At 55.2% G+C, this 22,207-nt stretch overlaps 1 protein-coding gene across 1 annotated transcript in view; it reads left to right on the top strand.

The window, feature by feature from the left end:
* Positions 1-15,890, top strand: part of CCDC13 (coiled-coil domain containing 13) — a 32,706-nt gene extending 16,816 nt beyond the window's left edge. The window contains exons 6-15 of the mRNA XM_068983170.1: positions 19-123; positions 2,534-2,692; positions 3,322-3,498; positions 4,337-4,543; positions 6,131-6,270; positions 6,752-6,835; positions 9,041-9,163; positions 12,919-13,073; positions 15,049-15,163; positions 15,731-15,890. Of these exons, the coding sequence (XP_068839271.1) occupies positions 19-123; positions 2,534-2,692; positions 3,322-3,498; positions 4,337-4,543; positions 6,131-6,270; positions 6,752-6,835; positions 9,041-9,163; positions 12,919-13,073; positions 15,049-15,163; positions 15,731-15,890 (1,425 nt within the window). The remainder of the gene's footprint in view (positions 1-18; positions 124-2,533; positions 2,693-3,321; positions 3,499-4,336; positions 4,544-6,130; positions 6,271-6,751; positions 6,836-9,040; positions 9,164-12,918; positions 13,074-15,048; positions 15,164-15,730) is intronic.
* Positions 15,891-22,207: the final 6,317 nt, after the last annotated feature.

Below are 22,207 nucleotides of genomic sequence, written 5' to 3'. Positions count from 1 at the left end.
AGGCCCCACCTTTTTCAGGTTTTGACTAGTGAGGTTGGGGAAGATGTGAACATCCAGCAGCTCCTGTCCTCGCCTGGGACCTGGAGGGGTCGGGCTCAACAGATCCTCGTCCTGCAGAGCAAGGTGAGTGAGTCATCAGACTCCTCCTGGCCCTGAACGTAAGGCTTGAGATGCCCTAGAAAGACCCAAGGTGGCCCACATTAAGAGACACAGAACCCAAAAAAGGCCTTTAGGTTCTGCGGAGCGCACTCGCAGGGCTGTTGTTTCACATTCCCCCCAAGCAGCCTGATTTTCATTCGTTGTTTAACGAACAAGCATTTATGGAACACTACATGCCAGGCACTGGCGCTCAACAAATGCCAGAGCCTTTGATTTATTTCACTCCAGGCAGATTTTTTTCCCCCTAGTTCATGTAAATTTGCATGACTATTGTAGGCTTTTTCCAGTTTTGTCCAAATGCTTGCGGGCTTTTGAAAGTTTCAATTACCCACCCCACCCTCCACCAAAAAAAAACCTTAGCCTGTCTCCCTTTTTATGTTCTAAATATTTTGGAGCATTTCTGGGAGATGGTGAAAGACAGAGAAGCCTGGCATACTGCAGTCCATGGGGTCGCAAAGAATTGGACACGACTGAGTGACTGAGCAGCAACAAAGAGGCTGGGAGTAGGGGCTCCGCAGCCAGACTGCTTGGATTCAAATCTTAGCTCTCTGGGACTTCCCTGGTGGTCCAGTGACTAACACTCCATGCTCCCAATGCAGGGGCCCTGGGTTCGATCCTTGATCGAGGAACTGGATCCCACATCCCACAACTAACATGTGCCCCAACTGAGACCTAGTGCGGCCAAATACATAAATATATATATTTTTAAAAACAGCAAATATCAGCTCTCCACTCACCAACTGTGTGGCCTCAGGCAAGCTGCTTCATCTCTGTGTCTCAGTTTCCTCCTCTTTGTACTGTGGATAATGACAGCATCTACCCTTCAGGTTGTGGGGGGACTGATTGCGTGCACATGTGTAAATTGCTTACCACAGTGCCTGGCATGGAGGAAACGCTGTCTGAGGATAGCCGGGCCAAGCAACTAACAGACGCACAGTTAGGTGGGCCACTTCCACTATTTGCCACGTGCAGGTTCGCCTTCACCCCAGCTTCTCCAGTGGCTTTTACCCTCAGGGTCTCCTGTGGGATCCTTGAAGCCAAATGAAGAGGTCTCCAAAAAACTGTAATTAACAACCAGTGTGTGGCCTTGAGCTTCCAGAGACCTGAGTTTGAGTCTGGCCTCAGTCATTGGTCTACATGTTTGGTGTCTTTGAACAAAACTCTTCATCTCTGTCTCAGTCTCCGCACCTGTAAAATGGAGATAATAATACCTTCTTTGTAGGATTGTTATGGGTTAGACAAAATAATGTTTGGGAAGCACCCAGCACAGTGGCTGGCCATAATAAGCACTCAGCACTTTAGTTATTATTGTTAGTGTTGTAAAGCTGTGTAAATAAATGGTTAAAAGCGTGTTCTTTAGCGCTTAAATGGAATTACCACACAGTGCCACACGAGGGCGCTGATCCTGCAGCCCTTTACCAGGGATCCCAGTGAATTTTTCTCCTGGCCATGGACACAGGAGCCTAGTGGGCTATGGTCGACACGGTGGCAAAGGGTCGGACATGACTGAGTGACTAACACTTTCAGGGTCACACCATTTATGTTGTGTTGACACAGAAATCAGGTTAGAAGGGCCCTAGGGGTTATCCACATACGCTCCAAGTGATAAAGCCATTGTTCTGTAGGATGACTTCCACCTGCCCAGTGCTGAGGGCTTCCACCAGGCCATTTTGGGGTTTCTCAAAGCTGCCTAAACTAAAAATCATCTATAGCACCTGTTTAAAATGCAAATCCCAGGGTTCTTCTCCTGGAGTGGGCCCCAAGATTTGTCACCCCAAGAAACGTCTTGGGGATTCCCAGGCTCAGACAAGTTGGGATACTGAATTCTCGTAACATTATACAGGGTGTACTCATAGACCCCCACCCTTAACAGACGAGGGACCTGAGATTCAGAGAAGTAATCTGTGCAGAGTCACAGCCAGCGAGGCTCCGAGCTGGTCTCCCAGCTTCCACACCCTGCCCTCCCTCGCAGCATCTCCTGCAGGAACCCGTGGCCTCCTGAGGAGAGTCCCCAGGCTCAGGTGGCCTGTCTGTTAGCTATTTCTGGTCCTGAGACCTGCTGTCCTTTCCCTCCCAAGTTCCCAGGGCTCCACATCTGCTTCTCGGCCTCAGAGATAGGGTGATTTTTCTCATTTACTTTGAAGTTTCTGTTTGCCAAGCAAAGCCTCTCTGGTGTCTTCCCTTGCTCTGCTCAGGATGCTGCCACAGACCCCTTCCAACCCTCCCCCCCCCACAGTCCCTCTCCTAGGGGCCTCCACACCCATCTGGAACTGCGGTGTCATCTGTCTGGGGGAGGTCATGCATCCATCGCGTCACAGGCGGCCCCTCTGAGGGGTCGAGTCTGACTGCAGACCTGTTGTGGAACCACCTTCAGGTTCGAGAGCTTGAGAAACAGTTGGGACAGACCCGGAGCCGGTCCGAAGAAACAGCCAGTGAGCTGTCTGTCTATCCTGACCCAAGGAAGCTGTCGGCCCAGGAGAAAAATCTGCTGCGGATCCGCAACCTGGAGAGGGAAAAACAGGAAGGATGGGAGGTACGTGTGCCCGGCAGGAGGTCAGGGGCACGTGGAGCCGGGAGACCATGACCACGTCTGTGAAGACTCAGAGGCTCTGAGGTTCGGGGTCACCTCTGGGCATGTTCCTCACGCCCTGCTGGTCCACCCTGAGTGGCCTGACTGGTTCCTCACCCCAAGCCCACTTCATGAATATCAGAGTGGCCCCACTATGGCTGTTGTGGAGATGCTGGGCCTGAAACTAGCTCTTGATGGGGTGAGACACTTCAGTTTGAATGTTAGGCTTAGTGTTGTCCACTGAAGCATAGCTTTTCTCTTTTTGCCACCCAGGCAGGGATTGAGGGTCCTCAGAAGACACACTGGGGCTTCCCAGGTAACTCAGTGGTAAAGAACATGCCTGCCAATACAGGAGATGCCAGAGATGTGGGTTCGATCCCTGGGTCAGGAAGATCCTCTGAAGGAGGAGACGGCAACCCACTCTAGCATTCTTGCCTGGAGAATGTCATGGACAGAGGAGCCTAGTGGGTTGCAGTCCATGGGGTCCCAAACCCTCTCTGCTCTGGCCTCATCAGTGAGTGGCAGTGAAGGCTCAGCCGTGACCCAGGGTCCCACTCAGCCCTGCAGCCTGTGACTGCCCCCTCTGATTACAGAAACTTGCGGCAGAGCGGGATGCCCTCCAGAGAGAGCTCGAAGAGCTGAAAAAGAAGTTTGAGGGCATGAGGTCCCGGAACAAGGTGCTGTCGAGCGAAGTGAAGACCCTCAGGAGTCAGATGGGGACCCTTGTGGAGAAGGGCCGGCATGACGATGAGCTGATCGACGCCCTCATGGTACAGTCACCTCTGGGGCCCCCACCCCAACCAGAGACCTGTGACCCAGTCCCAGCCCCCAGAGTCCTCATGTGCCCCCAACATGCCACCCACATAACCCGGGAGCTCGTTGCTCTGCTGGGCCCAGCCCCAAAGCCTGGCGCTGGGCACAGGAGCAGCATAGAGGCTGCCGGAGGGCCAGCAGCGGACCTGCTGTGAGAGGCTGATGCCAGCCATGAGCCACTGAGCCTGTGGACCCCAAAGGAAGAAGAAGAGGATGGGGGAGCCGGCCAGATGCGGTTACACCCTGGGTTATTTTTCATGGAGGAATGGAAAGGATGACTGAGGGGAGCCAGTGGATATCCCTGTCTGTGTGGTAGCAACAGCACACCCTTCTGGGGTCTTGGGGTGTGGTTTATGATTGTGAGTCACCTGCCAGGCTCCTTTGTCCATGGGATTTCCCAGGCAAGAGTACTGGAATGGGTTGCCACTTCCTCTTCCAGGGAAGATAACCCTTAGGAACACATAATCCAATTTCACAGCTAGGTAAGTCATCCAAGGCCACACAACTGAATTCAAACCAGACATATCTGATCGTAAAATCTCCTTGGATGGGGCTCCCGGAAGCCCCTTGGATGTCCTTCTTAACCTGATCTCAAGGAGAAGGAAGCTGAGGACAGGAAAACTTGTTTGAATGCCCGCTGAGGGCAGGCAAAGTATTCTTCCTTCTCAAGGGAACACCAGCGTCCCACTGTTAGGTTCCCGAGGAGCAAGGAAGGGGTGGGTTGCTGGTCTTCTCTTGTCCTTTTCTATCGAGAGTCGGGGCTCCCCTCGCCCACCCTCCCACCCGGCCCCACAGGACCAGCTGAAGCAGCTCCAGGAGATTCTGAGCAGCCTGAGTCTGCAGGAAGAGAAGACGCGAGTGTCTCAGCACCGCCTAGACCAGCAGCTCAACAGCGAGGCTCAGCAGAGCAGCAGCCTGGTGGCCCAATTGCGGGCCATGGTGGCCGAGCGTGAGGCCAAGGTGCGGCAGCTAGAGCTGGAGATTGGGCAGCTCAGTGTGCAGGTGAGTGGGGTGCTGGCTCAGCCTGCTGGCTCCCAAGTCAGGGCAGGTCCACCCATTACTCAGAGAAGCCTCAGCCACTTCCTCTTCTCTCCACCTGTGTTCCCTCGGGCTGCACCATCTCCTACCTGGCCCCGCTTTGGCTCCCTGCTTCCATCTGGCTCCCCGGCCCATGCTGCACACACCTTTCCTCTCTGAGGTACAGATCTGATTGTCTCCCTGCTCCTTGTAAAACCTGTCTGTGGCTCACCTGGCCCTCAAGGGTCCAGGCTCCTGCAAGCTTACCCTCTCCCTCCCCAGCTGTGGCCTTCATCCTCATGACCCAAGGTGGTGGCCACAGTGCCAGCACTTTTATCCACATTCCAGGCAGTGGGGTGGCAGAAGGGAAGCACACTCCTTTGTCCAGTCTGCAGGGCACCAGATGACTGGCTCCTGCTGCCACCCCTCCTGCATCTTCTCTTCACTGCCCGCCATCCACCACTCTGACCACGTGGATGCCACTGAGCTCCCCCATGGCCCTGCTTTCTCCCTACTCTGGGCCTGTGCACATACCCAAAGCACATGCCTTCCCCACCCTCCCCCTCAGCTTTGACATCTTCCTAGTCCAGAGTTCCTCCAGGAAGCTCCGGGGCTCCCAGTCTGTTTTACAAGCCCCTCCTGGGTACTCTCCTAACTCCTGTGCATCCCCAAGCCAAACTTTTGTCACACAGTGTGATCATTTTCCGGTTTTCTCTCCCAAATTCTCCTTGAGGGGGCACCAACCGTGGTGCCTCAGTGCCTGGCCAAGGCACACAGTAGTTGCTCAGTAAATGCCTGTCTAACACGTGAGCTCCTGAGGAAGTTTTGCCTTAGCAGAGGCCTGGAGGTCACAGTATCTCCACCTCACTGCTGTCCTGGCTCCAGGCACAGAAAAGAGGACTGACCTTCACCTCAGAGGTCACGCTGAGCAGTTAGGGGCCAAGCACTACCCACCAGACAAATGGGCACACACGGCGAGTTTCCTCAGAGTGGCCGGGGCTTAGGGGACGTGCCAGGCTGTTCGGGGCTCACACCAACTGTCCCGCTGTTGGTGGTGGCCAGACCTCCCGTTGGGGGTTCTTGAACGTTCCTCCTTCCACTGGTGCCACCAACCATCTGGAAGAAGGAGGGATGGGGGAAGGTGGGGGCCTGAGTAGCCCAGCCTCCAGGCCAGGCTGCTGGCCTTGCTGTTGGCTTCAGGTGTTGGGAAGGTCTTCATATCTCCAGCTGAAAAAGGCCTGAAGTCACACCTGGTGTTCACCCCCATGTGGGTGGGGCTACCCAGAGAGGTGGACCTGCCCCCTCACTTCCCCTTGGGACCTGAATGCAGAACAGCTTCCTGGCCCAGTCACCCTCCTCTGGCTACGAAGCTCCCTTTCTGAAGAGAGGCATTATGAGCTGTTATTATCATGCAAGCAGTGGCTTCACCCAACAGGCCTCGCTTTGCACTCCTGAAAAGAAGCCTCTTTCATATCCCCTGAAAGCCCCGAAATCAAGCCAAGGCCCCCTCCTGCCTTCTCCAGGCCTCTGAGCCAAGGCCCTGATGATGGAACCTACGTCTGTTCCCTGCAGTATCTTCGGAATAAAGGAGTAGACGAGGGCTCCAGTGGGCCCGAGGTCAGCCAGGCCTCCACCAAGCTCCCCGAGGACCCTGGCCTGACCAAGCCCCCAGCCTCAGCGGGCGATCATGCTGGCAGGCTTGGATCTTCTCGGTAAGAAAAAATGGGGTGGGGGGTGGGTTGGAAAGTGCATCTTCATTATTCAGAAGAAAGGGCAGGAAGCCACGGATGCAATTTTACGGTCTGTGGTATTGTCTTTCTGATACGTGGGCCTCCCCTTCCGTCAGCCTCGCGTCTGTATGAAGGGGCCAGTGAGTTCCAGATACCATTACTTCAAGAGCATTTGGCTGCAGCTGTCTGTAAAATTGGTTCCCAGCTGGCCTCAATTCTCACCTGCTTCTAGGATTCTCAAACAGACCCGTGTTGGACCCTTCGAGGCTCTGCTGTCCACTGGTTCTGTCTTGTTTTTAAGCGAGCTAGAGTTCTGGAAAGGAGGGCGGCAAATCCACAGGGAGGCTGTAAGGGCCAGCACTGCCCCCTCCTCCACTCCCAGGTCCCTGCTGGCCCCTGCTCCCCTCACAGCCGGGCCCAGCCTGCCTGCCCGTGGTGATGAGCCCATTCTGTCTTTGCACAGCTCCGTGACCAGCCTGGGCCACACATTGGTGGAATCTTCTCTCACATGGCCTTCCCTGCCCAGCCCTCATGGGGCCTCACCCAGGTAGGAACCCAGCCCTCTCAGCACCATGCCTTCACAGGACTTCCCATCCTTGATCACTCAGCCAGTGTTACCATCCCATTACAAGGATGGGAAACTGAGGCCAGGCCAAGTCTGGGGACTCTTCCCAGGTTCCATAGCGACATGGAGGGTCAGGGAGGTCCAGGGCCTTATCTAAGGTTGAAAGGGCAAGTGGCTTCACAATAGGAGTCCTGGCCTAGTGTTCCTTCTGCTACCAGAGTTCGCACCAGGAACCTTCCAGGGCCTAGGGCCCAGAAGCTTCCCTTGCCTCCTCTTGCCCATTGAGAGTCTGTCTCTAGGGGGGAGAATTTCACGTCACACAGTTCCCACTTTAAGCCACTGATATCCCCTCAGCTCTCTGGCCCGCTCTTTGTTGATAGAATCAAGCCGTGGCACTCCAATGGGCCCTTTGTCCTTCCTGCCAGCTCACGGACAAAGGGCTGCGTTGTCCTGCCTCACTGTGTCCTGTGTCCCATCCACTGGAGCCATGCTCACGCTGTCAGCTCCTGCCCCCACTCCTTGGGCAGGTCAGCTCAGGTTCTGGTTGAGGCCTCTCAAGGGCCTCTGTCTCACGTTCACCTTGCTGTGTAGCTCTCGGCAAATCCTGGGGGCTGTCCCCCAGGAAGTGTCTGGGGATGGTGCTTCTGGCCTGACATCTGGCGGCACAGGCACCGTGGGCTGAAGCCAGCCCTGCAGATGCCCCCTCCAGCAGCCTGGGGCCACAAGGGCACGGGGGAGAGGGGTCTGACTCAGATCCTCCAGGGCCCAAGTCACACCCTCCTCACAGCACAGGGAGGACAGAGGCTCTGAGGCAGTCATCACAGTAGTGAGAGCAGAGTGTAGACAAGATGACCCTGAGGTCCCTTTCAGGCTTATGTGGCCATGACCTCTGCACCCCAAGGGCTGCTGGAGCCAATGTGCCCCGGGCTGGCCAGACTGCTGGTTCTTAAGCTTGTGTCTTCCACAAGACACATATTTACTGAAGCCAACCACATGTGAGCCCTGCCCTCACGGAGCTCACAGTTCCCTCCCATCAGGGACAGGACAGATGTTCAGCGAGTAGGAGTGACCCCAGAGAGCGTGTCTGTCAGGGCTAGCGTGCTGGCTCAGATGCGGTGCCTGGGAGGCAGGTGGAGAGAGGGGGTAACGCCTTCCCCCAGCATGTGAGATCACAGAGGTGACTAGAGTAGGTTTTCCTAACTCACTTCACACGAATCAGCTGAGGATCTGCCAGGTTAGAGCAGGTTCTGACTCCGCAGGTAGGATCCTGCAGGAAATGGGATCCTGCATTTCCAGCAAGCTTGCTGATTCAGAGACCACACTGAGCGGCAAAGCCTTAGAGTATACTTAGGAACCAGAACGGGGAGGAGCCTGCAGTCCTCAGAGCCCACCTCAACCAACCCCTCTTCATCGGGAGGACTGGGGCCCAGAGAGGGGAGCCAGTCAGCTTCTGGGCTCCCGGCCTCAGCCCAGCCCTCCTCATGTCCTGTGGTTCTGGAAGAGCAAGTCAGCCTCACCAGGGTCTCCCTAGGAAGGGTGAGGGCAAAGGAGAGAGCAGCTTGGCACTGTACAAGTGCTCTGGGGGTGGGGAGGGGTGCAGAGCTCCCTTTTGGTCCCAACCCCAGCCAGCAGGTAAGGTCCAGCGGTAAGAGGGAACCAGAGATGGGCTGGATGAGGGCTGGAGAAAACTGACTAATTTACAAAGCAGGAGTCCAGGGCCCAGGAAAGAGGACTGAGCTGAGGGTCGTGCCAGGAGATACAGGAGGGCCAGGACAGGCTGACAGGGAGACAGGAGCTGGGCCCAGCTGGCACTGAGAAGGGCGGCCAGGTCCCATACCACACAGATTCCCAGGGTACCACCAGGTCCCCAAGAGTCAGCTTCCAAGGCAACCAGACTGATTCCAGGCCCCTACAGGGACTGGGTGGACAGAGGTGCTGATGAAACTCTAGTCTTGGTGGGGTCTAGCTTTGGAGCCAGCTAAGTGAGGTCGAGAGACTTCAGCAGAACCAGGAATGGAGGCCTGAGAAGAAGCCAGCGGAAGAGGCCAGAAGGGACTGGACTGTCTTCCTTCCCTCTGGTTCCCTTTGAGAACCCGTGAATGTCCTTCTAGTCCCTCCCACCCTCACAGGGATAAGCATCTCTTCAGGTAACCCTTAACTGATCTCTGCCCCCACCCTGGTCCCCAGGTTCTTGGACTCCCCTGAACAAAAAGGCTGGCAGACACAGGTGACGGAGTTCAAGGCCCTCTGGCAGGCTGCCGAGGTGGAGCGCGACCGGCTCACGGAGTTTGTTACCGTCTTGCAGAAACGGTAATGCCTGGAGCCAGGGACACACCTTCGTTGGCCCAGGCGGGCTGCTGGTGGGCAGCCTGACCCAGGGGCATCCCTCTTGGACAGAGGCCAGGCCGTGTCCGTGCCTGGGTCCACCTCATTGGTGAGCTTGGTTCCCACAGTGTTGGTCCCGGGCCTTCCCAGCCTCATCTCATGTGCCCCCTGAGTGCCCCTCAGTCTCGGGGCCCTATCATCACACTTGTGTTCTGCCCTGTCCTGTGCCCCCAAGTAGGACTGCTGGACACATGTGGCCGTGAGGTGGGAGTCTCAAGGAAGGGACTCTCTGAAGTCGGTAATCAGTCAAGTCAACTCACCAGTAAGAAAGATGTGGGATGAGCACGGCACTGTTCTCTGTGTCTCTGCAGGCTGTGGTGGGAAGAAGTTCCAGGCAAGACTCAGGCCTGAAATAACAAAGAGGAAAAGGGTCACTGAGAGAGGGGAGCTGAGGCTTTCCTGGTTGGGAGAGGGAAGCGTGTGGCCTGAGGTAGCGGACCGGGGGTTTGGTTTCCTCTAAGGGGTTGTTGACAGATTTCTATTCAGATAAACCAGCGTTCCTCGCTCAAGTGATACTTTTGGCAAGAACTGAGGCTGCCCAGGCCAACACACGGCCCAACCACGTGACTTCCACACTGAAAAATATAAAGGATACTGCTGAGTATCTCCCTGAACAGGCCATGTCACATGTCAGTTAGGGCTCTTTGGTGACAATAGAAACCAATTCTGTCTAAGTCAAGGGAAAGGAGAGTGTGGGAAAGTGCTGGCCGTCTCCAAGGTGCAGGGCAGAAGAGGAGCCCGAGAAGGTCCAGGGATATTGGTAGCAGGAACCCTGGAGTAGTCTCTCCTGGGCCACGAGAATGATGTTGGCCCAGGGGGCTTCAGTTCTTGTGCCAGTGGGTCCTGGGAGAGAAGGTCTAGCTGGCCTGGGTGGCTCACAGGTCAACCCTGGACAAAGGCCAGACACCCTTACTGGAAGGACCTCCAGGTGCTCACATAATGAAGGAAGGCTGGGACTTCCCTCATGGCCCAGTGGTTAAAGCTCCATGTTTCCACTGCAGGGGGCATGGGTTTGATCCCTGGTGAGGGAACTAAGATCCTGCATGCCACACACTGCAGCCAGAAAAAAAAAAAAAAAATTAAACGGAGGAGGGGCAAATTGCCAAAGGAAAAGATGGAATAAGTCACCAAAGGAGCTGAGGTGCTGGGATGGCAACTGCCTAAGCAGTGAGGGGTAATCAGCTTTGTTTTCTTTTCAGTAGTATGTACACAGAGAGGGTATGAATTTCATACATGCTCAAGCAAATGAGAAAAAGTAACATTAATTCTTTCTCTGTCATTGAAATGTAATGGCTTGCACAAGCCTCCAGCCTATCCAATGGAAGAAACATACTCACTCACGGCTCTTTCCCATTTTCTTTGAGCTGCACCTGAGTCTAGGGCAGTGTGGGCATGAAGCAAGGTGACTCGGTTATCTATTACTGCCTAACAAACCATCCCAGACCTAGTGGCCTCAGACATGATTTATTCTTTCTTACCGTTCTGTGGGCAGCCTAGGTAATTCTGCTTCACATGATGCCAGCAGGATCACTCACATGCTCCGTTCAGCTAGCTCAGTAGGGGCGCCTCCTCTCTCCTGTACGTCGCCTCTCTCTCCATGTGGTGCCCCATCTTCCAGGGCCTCTCCATGCAGGGCCAGGGTGAGGGTGGGAGACTTAGGGTACGACAGTCAAGAGACACTCTCAGAGTCACACGCGTATGATTCTCAGCTGATACCCAGACCTTCTGGGAACTGAATTTTACATTTTATTTTCATGACTCTTTATTTGAATGGCTATATGTGGACACGAGGCTGCAGCCACTGTGTTGAGCAGCACAGCTCCATCATATTCTACCACATCCCCTGGTGTGAACATGTTACCTTTGGTCTTTCCCCTGTTGATGCACCTTTAGGTGGTTTTAGTCATTTGCTTTAGCAAATACAGTTTCAAGGAACATTCAAAATAACAAGGAACATTGAAACTAACATTGTTAGTTTCAAAGAACTAAGGCAACACTAACAGGTTGTGTTAGTAGCTGTATACTGTGTTGGGATACAGTTCTGTGTTGGTAGTTGTATTCTGTTCAAAATTGTTACCATTCTGCTCCTTCTTGAAGGAAGGGAAGAAGAATGCTAGGAAGGTGGGAAGAATGCTTCCTCCAACACTGTTCTTACACTTCCAGGTTCCCACTCTGATTTGCATGGGTGTATGTGTGTATGTGATCCTTTGCTTGGCTGAAACCTCAGAGAGTCCTGGCCTTCTAGCTGAACCTTTGGTATCATAGAAGTCTGAAATGCCATAACTCACCATAAGAAGGACCACAGCCTCAAATTCAGTGAGAAAATAATCAGATCCTTCGGTGAAATAACCAAATAACAAGGACTTGAAGGCCCAGAAATTAATGACAAGTATCTAGAAAATAATAAGTAATCATAATAATGAACAGAAAGCAATCACTAACTCTAAGCAAAAGAAGCAAATAAGAAAGAAAATGTCCAGAATTCTTTGGTAGTCTAGTGGTCAGGACTTGGAGCGCTTCCACTGCAGAGGGCCCCGGTTCAATCTGTGGCTGGGGAACTAAGATCCCACATGCTGTGTGACATGGCCAAAAAAAAAAAGTAATCATGATTATACTGCCTCTTGAGTGTCCTAATGTAACCCCCTGTGGTAGACAGGATTTTGTTCCCTGTGTCTTTCACCCCCACTCTTGTGCCTGTGAATACTTTATGTTATATGGCAAAAGAGACTTTGCAGATGTAATAATCATCATGGACCCTGAAACAGGAAGATTATCCTGGATTATCCAATCTAATCACTTGAACCCTTAAAAGCAGAGAAATTTCTCCATCTGGGGTCAGTCAGAGAGGTGCTACAGAAAAAGTCAGAGACAGCATGAAAAGGGTACCCAGCTGGCTTTGCAGATGGAGAGGGCCCAGTAGTTTCTAAAAGCTGAAAGTCACCCAGCCAACAAACCAACAGGAAGCAGGGATTTCAGTCCTTCAACTGGAACTGAAGCCTTCCAACAATGTGGACAAGCCTAGAAGCAGATTCTCTCCTAGAAACTCCAGGTAAGAGCCCAGGTCAGCCAACACCTTGATTTTGGCTTATAAAACCAGGAGCAGAGAAACCAACAGGACCTGCTAAACTCCTGACTTACAGAACCACGGGGTGATAAATCTGCATTGTTTTAAGCTAAGTCTGTGGTAATTTGTTACAGCAGCAATAGAAAACAAATATGCTACCTAACATTCATTCAGCCCCCAGTAATGGTAATATAACTGCATTGGGAGGTGGTGAGGTGATCTGTTTGGTGAGGAGAAAGTACTAAAATAAAACTAAAATCTCTTGTTGCATAAGATATACTCATAAGATTATATTTAAGCCTTAAAAAATAGCAGCATAAGCATCTGTAGAAATATGGCAGTAGTGAAAGGAACAGCTAAAAGTGGTATAAGTGGTTGCTTCTGGAGAGCAGGAATTGGGAATGAGGAAGGGTGGGAAGAGGCTGCATTTTTTTTTTTTTTCATTTTAAGGCTTAGAGAGAACTATATGGTTTTTAAATGCACATATCTATGTTACTGCAATAAAAATAAGGAAGAACGGAGCCCATGCCCACCAGTGTAAGATGTGTCCAGCTCTCTGAGAGTCTGAGCAGGTGGGTGCCAGGGAGTATGGAGGCCCCTGTTCTCTCATCACCAGGGTGGAGGAGAGGAACAGCAAGCTTCTGGAGTCAGAGAGGAGGCTGCAGGAAGAGCGGCACCGCGCCGTGGTGCTGGAGCAGCACGTGGAGAAGATGCGCCTGGAGCCAGGCAGGATGTCAGCCTCTCAGAGAGCAGCCCCCAGGAGCAAAACAGGTAGGGCTGGGGTGGGGCCGGCCCAGGGCCACATGGGCTGACGGTGCTCTGGGGCTCCTGGTTCTGACTGGGGGGCCAGGGGGAGAGCACACGCAGCAGCAGAGGCAGGCTGAGCTCCACCCTGGTGGGGGGCTGACTGGCTCTGCCCTCTGTCCTGAGCCCCTTCTCTTCCAAGGGCAGGACCCTAAGGTTCCGCAAGTCACTTCTGCTTTCATCCCATTGGCCAGATCCTAGTCACATGACCACACCTGCTGCAGAGGGCAGTTTAGGTGTCCTAAACTAAAACTTCAGTTCTATGGCTCTAACACAGTGGTTCTTAAGGTACAGTCTCTGGACCACAAGTGGCAGCCTCTTGTGGGGCGGTGGGGGTGTGAGATGCCAGAGCCAGAAGCCATTTCTGGGGAGGAAGAATCTTCAGTGTGAGACGATGGGTCTGCCTCTCTCTGATATCTCTATCCAAGCCCCTCCGGGTTCTGGCGTGGACTGTTGTCCCCACTTCCCTGCCTCTCAACACCCCAGTACCCCTGCCCCAGCCAAGGACACTTAGATCTTTTCTCCCAGGGCAGGTGAGATCAGAACACTGTAGGACGTGCCAGCAGTAGGGCACGGAGGAGGAGTAAAGCCCTTTTCCCACCAGCAGAGACAAGACCCCAGGGGCCTTCCAGGAGCTGCTGAGTACAAGCTGGGAAGGACTACAGGGCTTAGCTCTGCTGAGCTCTCAGAACAGGTCCCTTAGGGATGTAGTGTCTCCAGACCTTGCACTTACCTCCTGCCACACAGCCGAGCTCCCGACTAGGGAGGGCTAAGCCACAGTAAGAAAAACTACTTTGGCACTGCCTGGACAAGAAAGGGGCAAGTGCCTGGAAAGAAAGTGACTATGTGGCTTCTGTGCATGCTGCTTGTGACCTGGGAAATGCACCACCCCTGTGGGGGGCACAGCACACCCCCTCACCTATACAATAGGAAGCCTGATTGTGAAATGTGGTTGGTTCCTTGTGGCAGTGCCATGCCAGTGAGGAAGAGAACCATAAACAAAGGAGCAAAGGATGGTGGGTCAGATAGAGGCAGGTGCTGTGGCTCAGAGCAGAGGAAGGGGACAGGAGGTACGGAGAGCAGCTGATTTCTGTGGAGCAGTCACCCTAACTGATGAGCTGACATCTGAGCAGTGACAGCAGAAGGGGGTGGGGATGTGGCATGGATACCAGTGGGAAGAACAAGTGCAAAGGCCCTGAGGTGGGTACCTGGCTGGAGGCTTGGAGGCAGTGAGACTGGAGCATGGGGAGGGGAATATGAAGTGAGGTAGGGAAGTCATGAAGTGCCGAGGAGGTGGTTCCATCACACAGGCCTTGAGGGCCAGACGTGCATTCACTGTGGCCTCACAGAGCTCTGGAGGCAAGAACTATTCTCCTCATGAAACAGGTGAGGAAACCAGCTCAGAGCGGTTGACGGTTTACCTGGGGCCACACAGCAGGAGGTAAAAGCCTGGGCTGCTGATGTCAGGTGATTTACCCTGCACAAGCCGCCCCTGAGGTCTTATTCAGCACAGAGGCTTTCTGATGCTGTGATAGTACTGGAGTTCCCCACCAGGTGGGCTGATTTCTTTTTCTGAGCACTCTTTGTCCCCTGGACCCAGCCACCCTGGATCCCCTATATGTATGGACAGAGCTGGAGGTGAGGGGCCCAATGGTAAGAGAGCATCAGGTCTGATGACTGCTAGACTCAGACCCAACCTGCAGGCCAGACCTCAGGCCCAGCTGACTTCCAGAAACTTGTAAAATGCAAATATGGAAACATTAACAAGAGGAGCCACCTCAGTACAAGGCAGGGCCTGGAGGGAGGCAGCCTATACCCTGAAGGAGGTATAATGTTTCAAAAAGTGGAAAAGTAGGAAGTGGACAGTTGGGGGTTGGGCGGGGGGAAGTGCTAACACAGAGCCATGGCCTGATCACAAAAAGTGGCCACTGCTGCCCCACAGGTCTGCCTGCCTCTAACACCAGGCACCACCCAAGCGAAAGTGAGAGGAAGGACCCATCTTCCGCCCAGCTCTCCACTGTGCCCATGGAATCCCAGATGGAGGAGCTGGCTACCAGGTGCTCCCTGCCCCTTCTTCTGCAAAGCGTGATGTTGCATGGGTGGAGGTGCTCTGACAGGCAGAGGGATCACATCGCTTCCTCCCAGACTTCTATTTGCCCAGAAGGCTGGTCCTACAGGGTCCTGGGCTCTAAGTCTGCAATTCAGTGGCTGGCCATCAGGAGGCAGAGAGACCCAACCATGACTAAAGATCTCACGGTCCCAAGAAAAGCTTTATCATGTGTGGGTTACTGAACCTACTTTTCTCATTCACCTAAACTTTTTAAGGTCAAATGCAGTGGTTAGAAAGGAAGAAAGGGGAACATCTATAAATTAGTACTCATACCTTGAGGCAGTCAACATTTTGGGGAACTACCAGATACTAGGCCCAGCAGCTGTGAGTGGGCCCAGAGAGGAATCCCATATGGTATTACTCCCCAAGGGTCCCTGAGAGGAAGCGACTGGTCAGAGAGTACCCTGAGTGTGAAGAGCAGCTGTGCTGGCAGCCCCAGGGCTCTTCGTAAACATGCACACATGCTCACACGTGCCAGCTTAGCCATGCTGAGCCCTCTCTCTGTGTGGTCCAGGCTGGCCATCCAGGTGGAGGAGAATGAAATGCTGAAGGCTGCCCTAGGCGATGCCCTGCAGGGAAAGGAGGAGGACTTCCGAATGTACCATGAGGCCCTGGACCAGGTGAAAGGGGTTTTCCTGCAGGCCCTGCGGCAGCAGAAAGCAGACAAGCACTAGGATGGCAGCCCCGTGTCAGCCTGGCCAGGCAGGGCAGCCTTAGGCCTTGAGAGGACAAGGCTCCATCTGAGGACTCCATCTGCTCCTGGAAGCCAACCTGAAACAGCCAGCTGGGCCCCTGCTTCCAGAAGAGGTGCTTCAAAGGCGACCAGAGCCAATATCCCATGGCAGGAGGGCAATATCCCTGGGCATGCTTAGCCACAGCAGGGAAGGAGACTGACACCTTGTCAGCATCAGCAAGAGCTCTGGGTTGAGACGCCAGCTGTGGACGAACAGATGCAGTCCCTTGGGCAGGTGCTCACTGCCCCTGTCCCCTGCAGGGGACCCTGCAGGGGACCCTGCAGGCCCACAGGGCTCCATGTGCGCAGGCGGATGCAGAGGGCTCTGGGCTGGGAGCATCCCCCAGCCACCCAGCCACACTCCATCCCCGTCACCAGAGCATCCTCATAGCCCCACACCAATCCTATGCCATGGCCCCATCTGTGGGCATCCCTCCCTCTGCAGACTCAGGGGGCACTATGCTCCTAGCCATCTTGTTGACCCACACCTTAGGGTTCTTCCTTAGATTCAGACCCTCAGGTTTATAATAATAATGATTATTTTCATGATCATTGCAGATCCCAGTGACTGGGCATCTACTGTGTAAACCTGACCCCCATCAAGATCTCCAATAACCCAGGGGGTTGTCACCCTACTTTACAGATGGAGAAACTGAGGCTCATGGAAAGACACAGAGCTAATATTTAACCCTGGCCTGCATGCCTCCAAAAGCTGGGGCCTCAAGTTGAGCAGATTACCCAGGGTGGGCATGCTACCCACTACTGGGCAGCTCTGCCCCACACCAGCTGCTCCAAGAGGCACCTCTTTTTGCTTCTAAAAGGCTGCAGCTGGTGGGCACTGATGGCAGAGGGCAGAGGCGAGGCTAGCAAGAGGATTTTGAGGCAGTGGGTCCAGGCAAAGGAAAAGTGTACCTCCCTCCCTACGGCACAGGGCTGAGCTGGGGAGGCTGCTGCAGGAGAGCTCCACGCCCCTCTGTAACTGCCACAGGGTCACCCCCTCCACTGCAGTTACTGTCATGGGGAGGGGTGGCTCCATGGAGGGTAGCCACATCTCTGCTCACACGGGCCCACACAGACACAGACTCAGGAGCATGAATCATACGTATACACATGTGCCAACAGATGGTGCTGACTCCACACTCACAGGTCCTGCCTGGCCATTTCCTTTCAAGTGGCATCAGAGAAAAACTTCCTTCCCAGGAAACCTGAGGGGCCCTTCATCCTGATTGCCTTCATTACACTTGCTGAGGTCTCTAGACCTGTCACCCCATGCAGGGTCGGGGCTCCAAGGAGGGAAGCCAGCCTGGGCCCTCCCCTCAGCCCCATCCCTGAAGAAGAGCTCCAACAGACAGGGTCCAGGAAGCTGTGGATGGCTTTCCCTGAGGAGGGCATTTGCACAGTATGTATGCCGCCTATGTGAGTCACTGCACAAGTAACACAAGTGACTGGTCTTCTCTAGCAGGAAGGTACATCTGCCACACATGCACGCACGCACACACACAGAGGGGCCAGCTTAGAGGTCTGCTCCACTGCCCCAGCAGAATCCCTCTTCAGGACTCACTGAATTAAAAGGTGCCAAGTGCTGGCGCAGTGGCTGGCACACAGTAAGCACTCAATAAATGTCAGCCCTCAGTATCTCCTCTATTAGTTCCACAAATACTTGTCGAGCAGCTCCTCTGCCCCAGGTAAGGGGGCACCGGGCAAGGCAGACTCGGCCCCTGAGATCCTAGAAGCCCCGGACCAGCTGGGGAGATAGATTCCCAGGCCACCATGTACCCAGCCAGCTGCCCGTCAAGTAGTCACCGCATGCCAACAGCATGCCAGCCTCTCCAGGCCTGTTAGGGACCCAGAGGTGAACCTGACTTGCTGCTGCTGCCTTTAGAGAGCTGCTGGTCTGGTCAAAGAGGCATGGGAAATGGAGGGCCCTGATGGAGCAGGAAGAGGTGGGATGGGGTTTGGGGGAGACAACACTTCCAGGCTCATTGCCCAGGTCTGAGTGGGGCAGGGGCCATCCTTCTACTCTCCCTGAGGTATGGATGGGAGAGGGTGGGAGGGGAAGGCCCAGGAGAAGAAAGTGTTGTCAAAGGGGACAAGGACAGGGCCCTGAAGGATCTAACCCAGGTGGGCCGGGTGGGGAGAGGGACAACCTGGTCTGTCCAGGTGAGTGCCCTTGGCCCCTCCTGAGCAGCAGTGCCTGTCCCTGAGGAGGACCTCCCCTGCCCTCAGGCAGGTGGGTAGCCGGTGGGCTGGACTTTTCTCCCACAGATGGGAACACTGAGGTCCCTGCCCAGAGCCACACGGTGATGGGAATAGCAGACAGGTGCCCGGAGAGTGCAACAAACAAAGAGGCCGAGGATGGAGAGGCCTCACGTGAGGACTGTCCCTGGCCACACCGTGGGCTGTGGGCCTGGGTGCTCAGGTTCCAACACTGACAGGTGAGACCTGGCTGAGTCATGGGTGTGGCTTGGCCAGTGTCCCTGTGGGGGCCCCTGGGGCACCAGGGCTGAGCTGAATAAGGTTGCAGTCTGGCTCAGGCTGATTCAAGCCCCAAACACATCCCACTGTCCCTGGCCCTCCGGAGGACTCCTCCAGGCCCCCAAACCCCAAAGAAGCGTTTGCCCATCCGCTCCATCTTCACAGGCGGTACCTGCACATACACCCTATCTCCTACAGCCCCTGAGCCTTACACACATACAGACACGCCATAACACACCAGACACACACACTTTCCCCAAATTTTTACTATGAGCAGCAACCAGAAACAAATAAAAAGGACTCTGACACTTGAGAAAATTGGCCCCCTGCCCACCTTTCCCAGTGGCCCTTGCTGATCTTAGGCCAGTCACTTCCTGCCCCTCGTTTTGTGGGTGCCAGGCGCCCTCCCCTTGGCACCCCTCATGCAGGGAGGAGCTGGCCTCAGGCTGTCTAACCTGAGGTCCAAGAAGCCTCCCTAGCCCTCCACCCACCTGCCGTCCACCCCATCCAAGCTCCCGACTAACCCCACTGTGTGGGGCTCGCCTGGTGGACCTCCTGCTGTGTGTGAGTGCTGCCTGTCCTGGCCTCTGCAGTGAGCGAGGGGTCTCCACCTCTCTTAACAGCTTCTCTCTATGAGCAGTCCAGTAAGCCAGGGCCTGGCCATGGAGGGAGTCATCGAATCCCCCCTAGAACCCAGTGAGGTCAGGCCCGGCAGGGTGTCCATTTACAGAGGAGCATCTGAGGCTCAGAGAAGTGGATCGCCAGCAAGGAGGAGCTCAGGCTCAAGTCGGGCTGGCTGCGCCTGGCTTCTGAATGGTGAAGCCAGACCACCCCATCTGCTTCCCAGAGTCATTCTCTTTGAGCCTCACAAGGGCACCAGCTGGATGGCTGGCCCAGGCTGGTCTCAGTCAGCACGGGTGTGGGTGTGCTGGATTCCTGCCCCTGCAGGGCAACCAGTTTCAGAAGCTTATGCAGTTGACCCAACAGCTGATTCTAACCTCCTCGTACGTCAGTTTCCTTTTCTGTCAACTAGGAAAAATGGTAACCACCCCTTCCCTAGGAAATGTGGTGACATTAAAAAGAGTTAATCCTTGTACGGTCTTACAACCATGCCTGGCTACCGTGATTAACTCATTTCTCCTCTAACCACCATTGCCTCTGCCTCAGGACTCTGCTCAGGTGTCCCACCTCCTCCAGGAAGCCTGCCCTAGTCTGGCTTAGGCATCCTTGCCTGATGCTGGCCTCCTCTAGCACTTGTGATCCATGACTGGAGCCCCCACTGAGCCCCTACAGGGCAGGAATCACCACTCATGCTTCTCCGAGCTAGGGACCAGCCATGCCAGGCTCCGTGTCACTCTGGGGGGTGCGTGCTGGGAGGGAGCTTGTCGCTTTAAGGTATTATGGAAGGGTAGGGACTCTCCTGCCCAGGCCTTGCTCAGGCCCTGGAAGTGCCCCTGCTGGGGGTAGAGGGAGGACAGCACCCCTTCCTCCTCTAGTCTCAGCTGAGCCTATGACTGGGGTTGGGGATCAGCATGGGCTCCAGGACCTACCCTTGATGGATTACTATCACACAGCTCCTTCTGCCCCCAGATTCTGACCCCTGGCACATGCACAGACAGACCCTCACAGACTGAGATCCTTGCCCCAGAGGACCCCAGAGTGGCTGGATCACTGGGTGGCACTGGCCTTAAGGAGGCTGTGAGGGGCCCTGGCACACTCCCCAGCAGGGAACTCTGGGGTCTGGCATCCACCTATGCATCTGTCTGACCCACTGGGCTCTGGAGCCGGGGTGGAGTGGCCCTCAGGATACCCCTCTGTATCAGGTTGGCTGGTTTGAGGCCTTGGCTACCCCTTCCCAGAATGAGGGTCCTGTCTCCCCCAGAGGAGTCTCAGTTGGTTGCGAGCACTGTTGTCTGCCTCCATCCTGCATGGAGAGGGTGCCTACCCTTGAGGACCCACTCAAGTGACCCTGCTAGCACCCCTCCACCTGGGCAGCTCCCTGTGGGACAGGGTCGGGGTATGGGGTTCACATTCTCTCTTGTCAGTTCCAATTCCACTCCCCCCCTTCACTGATGCCTGGCCAGGCAGGACTCTGCCTGCTAAAATGGACCAGTGCAGGGGGCTAGGTGGGGGTGCCCTGAGAATTCACACGTAAAGGTGTGTACCGAAATTCATGGAGCTGACCATCAAAGTGTGTGCATGGTGTGAGTGTGGCAAGGCAGGGCAGAGCTCACAAGCCTGCCGAGGTCAGCGGGGGCCACCTGGAAGGCTTCCTGGAAGAGGGGAGTCCTGGCGAGCAGTGAGAGGGAGACACAGGCTCTGTGGACCAGGGAAGGCAGGTTGAAGAGAGATCCAGGTGCCCCGGTGAGAGCCGATGCCAGTGGCCACCTCTTCTGCCCCCCCACCATCCTCCCTGCAGCTCCCTGTGGCCAGCAGCTCTGCGGCACTCGGCTCTGCTCCACTTCGCTCAGCTCCGCTCCAGGAAGGCCACCTCCTCCCTGCCCTCCTCCTTCCCCCCTCCTCCCGCTGTCACCACTCACCGATCACAGCCTCGAGGGGGTGGGGACCCCAGGGCTGGACACACCCCACCGTGGCCCCAGAGTCCAGCTGATCGGACGGTCGCACGGTCGGACGCAGGACCCCGGAGCCCCGAGGTGGGCAGTGTGCCAGGGTCCCTCACAGCTGCCTCAAGGTCAGTGCCAGCTAGGGATGCAGCCACTACAGGGTTCTTGAGACCCAAGGAACCCACCCCAGGTTCCTCATCCCAAACCTCAGGCTCCAAAGCCAGCTTTACTCTAGGTGTACCTGAGGCGGGCAGGTCGGTAGGCAGGGGGCACTCCTTTGTCCACAGGCGGGCCCAGGTGCGGGGGTCTATCAGGAGAGGTCCCAGGCTGGGGGCCAGCACTGGCCGTGCTCACACAGGCCTCACTGGGGACACCGGGCACCGGCCATGGGGAGCTAAAATTGGAAAGTGGCGAGTGGGAGGCAGCTGACAAAGCTATTTCACAGGCTCTTCACCGTGCTCCGGTTTCAAGCTTCTGCTCCATTAACCTGATCCTCAGGGCCTCCCTACACCCACCCGGCCCATGAGAAGGTGCCTCAGCCCTCAGGCCGGCAGTGAAGTCAGGTCGGGCAGCCCCCCGGTAGTGGCAGGAGCAGCAGACTGGCTTGTTCAATTAGAGACTCCAGGGGGATCACTGAGAAAACTCAATCCCATCCCTGGTCCACTGTGTGACCTTGACAGGTCCATGACCCCTCCATCACAGCAACAGGGAGAATGCTGACTTTAGCGGCCCAGAGGAGCTGGTTTCAGAAAAGATGAGGGAGGTTTGGGGGAGGATCTGGGGCAGGGGACAGGGCTCTGCCAGCCACCTCTTGCTCAGCCCAGACAGAAAGGATGCCTAGATACGTTCTTCCCTTTAATTTGTGCCCATGGAGCCCCTGAGAAAGTCCTGGTTTAGTTTGAGCAGGATACAGAGGGCACAGGTTCTAACTGAGGTCCCAGAGATGACCCAGAAGGACTCCTGGGGATGAGCTAGGGCCTGGCAGGAGGGAGTGGCCAAGCTCACCCTGAGCCCAACACAGGTCAGCACCTTGGGCAGTGGCCAGCACACTCCCTGGTGTCTGCCTGGCCCAGCCTAGCCCCACACCCACTACTCCAGGGCACCTCTTCAAATAGCACTCCTCCAGCCAGCTTCCAGGGCCTGAATACGGAGCACTGAGAGAGTGGGCCGGTGTGGCCACAGACACAGGCAGGAACCAGGGACGTGGCAGGCTGGGGCT

The sequence above is a fragment of the Capricornis sumatraensis genome, chromosome 10, assembly GCF_032405125.1.
Source record: "Capricornis sumatraensis isolate serow.1 chromosome 10, serow.2, whole genome shotgun sequence".
NCBI classification, from domain to species: Eukaryota; Metazoa; Chordata; class Mammalia; order Artiodactyla; family Bovidae; genus Capricornis; species Capricornis sumatraensis.
The sequence above is the reverse complement of the archived record's forward strand: the minus strand, read 5'-3'. Positions and strand labels throughout refer to the sequence as shown.